Below are 6,000 nucleotides of genomic sequence, written 5' to 3' on the forward strand. Positions count from 1 at the left end.
TTCCTGATATATTCCTGTCCTGTTTCGCCATATCTCCAGTATCTCTGGTTCCCAATGACCCCGGCACCTGTTGCCTGACACTGCTTCTTAGAAGAATGTTCCCTTGACTGAAATCCCCAGTTTAGGAAGTATTACACGCAATCCTTGGAATAATGTCTATTTCCAGCTACTCTGGATAATAATCCAGGTGGTCCCTCCCAGCTAAAGGTCTGGGTCCCTACACTGGCACACAAGGTCAACTGTGTGATTTCAAAGGACTCAAGGAGGACCTGGGGAATCAATGCTGAGCAAGTTACAGGTGTGACTCATACCTGAGCTGTTGTACTATGTACGTGTCTGCTTCCCCACTAGACTATAAACTTCTTGAGATAGGAACTGAATCGTAGTCATAATAAAAGAAACTATTTGATGTTTACTCCAGATACTGGAGTAAGTGTGAATATATATTGTGTAATATGAAGGGATCATATTCGGATCACACATTTCTAGAACTGGAATGTGCACAGAGATCAACCAGCTCCAAAACTGAAAGCAAAGCGACACAGTAGATTAACACTTCTTCATTCATTCACTGTCTAGAACCATGGATTCAGGGGTAGACTGCACAAAGTCCTTGTTCTCAGGAGGCTTATATTCCAGTGGACGCACAATAAATGGACACAACACATTAGATAACAAAAAGAATAAAGCACAGTGAGGGACAGGAGAAGGAAGCTACTTTATACAGGGCAGTCAAGGAAGGTCTCACTGAGGCAACATTTGAACAGAGACCTGAAGATCAAACCACACAGAACCAGGGGAAAAGTGTTCCACACGGAGGGAACGACAAACACAAAGGCCCTAAGGTAGCAACCCATCAGTTCAAGTGAGAAAAGCGAAGGGGTCAGGGGAGCTGGAGCACAGTGAGCAAGAGGAAGGGGGGAGGAGGAAGAGGTGAGGTCAGAGAGGGAGCAGGGACCAGAGCAGCCGGCTCTGGGCCACTATAAGAACTTTGACTTTCAGCCAGAAACTCAAGATAATCAGTTCCTTAAAAACTCTAAATGAAAACAAGACATGTAGCTTTCACAAAAGCAATATGTAATCAACAAAGAAAACTTCATCTGCGTGCCTTATCTGAAAACAGAATTTCCAGAGCTCAGGGTCGCTATTACTTATATGGAATCACAACATCTTTGCTTTACAAGAAATCGCAGTCATGTAGTCTGAGCTCTCAGTGTAACCAGTGGAAACTGAGGCCCAGAAAGAGCCTGCGGCCTACCTGTTTGTACTACAGACCTGGTAGTAAACAGCACAGGTTTTCTGATGGTCTGGTCCGTGCTTCCCACTGGCTGGGATGTAGTGTGGGAAACAGCGTCACACGAGGGTCAAAGGACCTGGCTTCTGCCTCTGGCTCAGTCCTATGACTCAGCTACCATCACTCTGAGCCAGTCATGGCACTTGCCTGGGCATCACTTCTCTCACCGACAAAATGAGAAGCCCGAATAACGTGAACGCAAGATCCTTTTAAGTACTTAACGACAAAGTCCATGGTTCTGCTTTAAGCATACAGATTCTGTTTTTACTCTGTATCAGGCAGGAGGCCAAGCAGATTTCAAGTTGAATGTCAGGCCTAACAACTGGCTGCCTCGGCCACAGTGCTGCAAAGGATTCTGAGCCCTAAGATCTACTAGGAAATTAGCACTGGCCTCCACGGTCACAGGGAGGAAGAGAGAGGAACGGATGCCTGCTTGCCACACATGTGCCATTGCTGATAAAAGAGTGCCACCTTAACCAGCAATGCTGCTGTCTCCACCACCGATGCTCTTAGTACCTGCACAGGATTTTCACGGATTCCTCTGTGAACTTTCTTGGTTCCCTTTTGTGAGAAAGAAAGGCAAGTACAGGAAAGCTAAACGGTTTGGGGAATATAGCTTAGAGCCACTGATGAAAACATCTAAATGGCCTACATGGGGTGAAGGCGGGGGGCAAAGGGGGAACTAATGATCAGTATGGTTCCCTATGATACATAGTCTCAGAAGATGCCAGTAATTAGCCTATGAGTTCAGAAGGGTATGATCATACCCATGTGACAGAAGTGAAAAATGAGACTCAGGTAAGAGGACTTGCCCAAGTCACCCAGTTCTACGTAGCAGAACCCAGATCTGAAGCTACGTCTTCTGAATCCAAGCCCCAGAGCTCTGTCCACTCCCAAGGTCCCCCCCCACTCGCCTCACAATCTACATGAGTTAGCGAGGTTCCCCCCGCAAAGTGGCACACTCATCATTATTGAGAGTTTTTCTGCTACAACAAGTACCACATCCCGAGATAGGAATGTTATCACTGTCTGTAATTTAATGGGTAGACAGGCATTGAGTATACATGAATTCAACAAAATTGAGCATAAACTTAAATACTTAAAGGAATGATGACGAAACCAGCCTATGGGGTAAATTAAAAACCTAGTTTCAATACAGTTTTACTGATCTTGATAATACCTCTAGGACAATTCAGAAAGATGGAAAACTGACATCAGGAATGAGAAGAACTAGAATTGGCCGGCAACGTGCATCTTAGAAACGATCACGAGTGCTTCGAGGAAGGCATTCAATGAGAGATGTTACTATCACCTGCTACTGTTCCTTAGGTCTGACGACCAGAGCTAACCCCGAACCAGAGTACGCGCTCCTGGTATTGACCAGACTTCGACGTATAAACAATCCAGGACAAACAAAACAACAGCCGGCCTTCTGACACATCTGATTGTGGCAGGAGTACAGGACACCCCCTCGCCTGCTCTATACTAAATTTGGGGGGAAGAGGGTGTAGGGGGAATGGTTGCAAGAACAGGAGGTAATACACCAAGCAACTACAACATAAAATCAAAATTCCTCAAAAGAATGCAAAAAAAAAAAAAAAATGCATGTTTTCCCTACATCAGGAAGGGCAGGAGTCCTGAACAATGCAGCCTATGTCCCCACTTAACTGACTCTCCAAGCCTTAACACCTACTCACATCTTCAAATCTCAGAAATGGAGCTTCCAATGGCATGCAACCAAACCCTCTCGAACATCTCTGACAAGCAGTCATCCCTCTGTTTAATTACCTCCAGTGACAGGAAATTCAGCAGCCCGGGGTCCTGTTACTGTCCCTGAGGCTCATTAATTCAAAAGCCTAAAGCACATTCCTATCCCTCGGGGAAAAGGCCTAAGGCCTAACCTCAATAAGGGTTCCATCCTAACTGTGCATCTTGTCCCCACCACCTGCGTATCTCCTACTCCTGAACACGATCCAAAATCAGCACGGTGTTAATAAATCAGTGATTTCAGAGTTAGAAAGGACCCGCCCAAAACCCAAAATGGTGACCTTCACAGATAACAACTCCACATGAGGAACCTCAGGAAGAGCCTGGACCAAACTGGGGGGAGGCAAGGGAGAATGTCCTAGTGTCCTTTCCTCTCATTTCAACCTGAGAAGCCCCTCTTCTGATCTGCTATAAATAGGGGATCAATGCAGTTTAAAAGTCTTCTGTTTGAAGGGGAAAAGGAGGGGAACATTTACAGGTAAATAAACTAAAGCCATAAAATCTGCTTCATAACCTCGTCCAGCTAATAGTTGCAGCGTTAAGACAACCACCTGGTCTCTTGGCTCCTTCTCTAGTACTCTCTACCACATAACATCTGTCTGCCTGCAGAGCAAAGTTCCCACATTCCAGCCACACTCAAATGCTTATCAAAACAATTCAATAGCATTGCAAAGTGGCATATTCCTCACTCATTGGAGGTCAGACAGTATGAGAAGTTCCTCCAAAAAAAGTCTGAAATGTCATTACCGTCTAACTTGTATGTGATTTAATATGTAGACGCGCACTGAGTACACATAAACGGAGCATAAAAGTTCCCTATTTCCACACCTTTGTGCATCTCTTCTCTCGAGATGCCATTCTCCACCTTCTGACACTGGAACCATCTACTCCTCTTTCGAGATTTGTTTCAGGCATCATCAACTCTCCAAAGCCTTTCTTTGCCCTCAGGGAGAACTGACCACATCCTCCTCTGTACCCTGCACAGTATCTATGAGGCTGTAGGATACTTGTTTTGTGACCATCTCCTCCACCATTCCTTTTAAATTGTGTTACTGTAACAAAGCAGGTGCTTAATGTTTACTGATGGACTACCTGTATTCACCTGGCCCAATCCCCCTTCTGACCCTTAAGCTGCCACACATTAATTCATGCATATAGAGATTCATTTAAAACTATGTGAGTGTCTACAAAGGACCAGGCATCGATCTGATAGGACTTCATGGCAAAGACAAGTGGATTCACCGTGAAATTCATGAAGTTTAACTTTCAGGACCCCTCACTTGCCCCTTCCAAAGCTCTGAACCTCTTCTTGTGCTTCGGTATTTTTATTTCTTAAAGGGGACAGACAGAATCGTATAAGCTTCAAGCTCCACGTACACCAGATCCACCTTTGGTGCCTACGATACAACAGTGAACAGGGCAAAATATTCTCTCTCCACTTAGAGAGTTTCCTGTTCAGTGTGGAAGACAAGACAACCATTTGTCCACTCATTCATTTATTCAAAAACCATTTACTCAACAGTGCTAGGAGTCCGGCACTGGAGATTCTGAGGTCACTGCTCCCGCCCTCAAGAAGTTTTCCGCTCTCCTGAAGGAAAGCCTGCTGTGTCCAGGAAAGAGAAAGGAGTTTAGAGGACTGTAACAGAGTGTTTGTGAAAGATTATCCTAAACCTAAACAGTATCCTATCCTAAACAGTATCAAGACTGGTCCCTACTGATCCCTAGCTTGGGCCCTTAACCGGTAGCGGCAGGCAAGACGAAGAGAGAGGTCAGGTGAATGTGATCTTTGATCTCACTGAGCCGGGGAGGGGAAAGGGGAAGGAGAGAGGGACGAGACGAGCAAACTGAAGAGGCGAATACACTGTGGTCGGTGCTGCGACAGAAAAGCAAAGGCCTGTGGGGAAGCGTCTCCGGAGTCCAAGTCCGCAGAGACGGCGGGCTCAATACCTCGCAAGGCAGCCCGAGAACTCTGCGGACAAGAGATTTTCGAATTCCCCAACATGCCTTCCCATCCCTCGAAACGAGGCTGTTCCTTTCCCAAGACAGCTGTCGGCTCTCCGGTCCCCCACTCCAGACCACTTTCTCCAGGCTACTCCTTCACACAGCGACCACCGGCCAGGGGCCGGTTTGGGGTCTGGGGTCCACGTCGCGGGTCCGCCCCCCTCGCCAGCCCGCCGTTTCCATAGCAACCAGCTCACCACTTCCCGCGCCCGGCTGGAGAAGTCGCTCTTGGGCCGGGGGCTCCGGCGGAACAGCTCGTCGCGGCTGCCGTCAGCCCCGCCGCCCACCGCCACTCCCAGGGCTTTGTTGCGCGTCTTCACGGTCTTGACGCTGGCCCGGAACAGCAGCGTGATATCCACCGCCATGGCGACCCACACCCCCGACCCCCTTCCCGGCCGGCCCACGTCAGCAGTTTGCGACGGCGGCGTGCGCCCTCCCGGCCGCCGGGGGACCGGTCCGGCTCCGCACGCCTCCCCCCGCCACGCCCGGCGCCAGCAGGACGCGAGCAAAAAGGTTCCGGCCTCCGCGGGGTGACCGCGGCGAGAGGAGAAAGGTTCCGGGCTCTGCCCGCGCGCGACCGCGGCGGCCTGGATCCTGCGGCGCGCGCCCCCGCGCCCTCTTCGCCTCCCGGCAAAGCTCGAAGGGCTTGGCCGCAGGGAGAGGTCCCGCTTGGGGCGGACGGGCCGAGGGAGCGAGAGGATCGAGAAGCCAGAAGACTGGCTCCCCTCTCTGGGCTCTTCCACTGACTGGGCCGGCCGCGCGTGCGCGGGGGGCCTGGGTCTGGGGCGCCCTGGAGGCAACCCAGCCTGACCCTTGACCTCAAGGACTCACCTTGCGGGGGACAGAAGCACGTGCATGGTGACTTCCCGGATGCAATGAGTGCTAGGGTAGAGCAGGTGTGCAAGGCATAGAGCCAGAGGCCAAAGGCCTTTATTTCA

General features: G+C 49.5%; 1 protein-coding gene across 5 annotated transcripts in view; it reads right to left on the minus strand.

Annotated features, from left to right (window-relative positions):
* The window catches only part of STX18 (syntaxin 18), a 130,187-nt gene extending 124,663 nt beyond the window's left edge, over positions 1–5,524 (minus strand). For 2 of the 5 annotated variants that reach the window (XR_002081211.2, XM_019453717.2), the window contains exon 1: positions 5,260–5,524. Coding sequence is in view for 3 of the 5 variants with exons in the window: in XM_019453717.2 (XP_019309262.2) it covers positions 5,260–5,427 (168 nt within the window). In the remaining 2 variants the exon portion in view is untranslated. The remainder of the gene's footprint in view (positions 1–5,259) is intronic. The other 3 variants (XM_019453715.2, XM_019453716.2, XM_019453721.2) reach the window with 3 other exon arrangements.
* Positions 5,525–6,000: the final 476 nt, after the last annotated feature.

This window comes from Panthera pardus, unplaced genomic scaffold (genome assembly GCF_024362965.1).
Source record: "Panthera pardus isolate Hobbes unplaced genomic scaffold, ASM2436296v1 HiC_scaffold_13, whole genome shotgun sequence".
Classification (NCBI taxonomy): domain Eukaryota; kingdom Metazoa; phylum Chordata; class Mammalia; order Carnivora; family Felidae; genus Panthera; species Panthera pardus.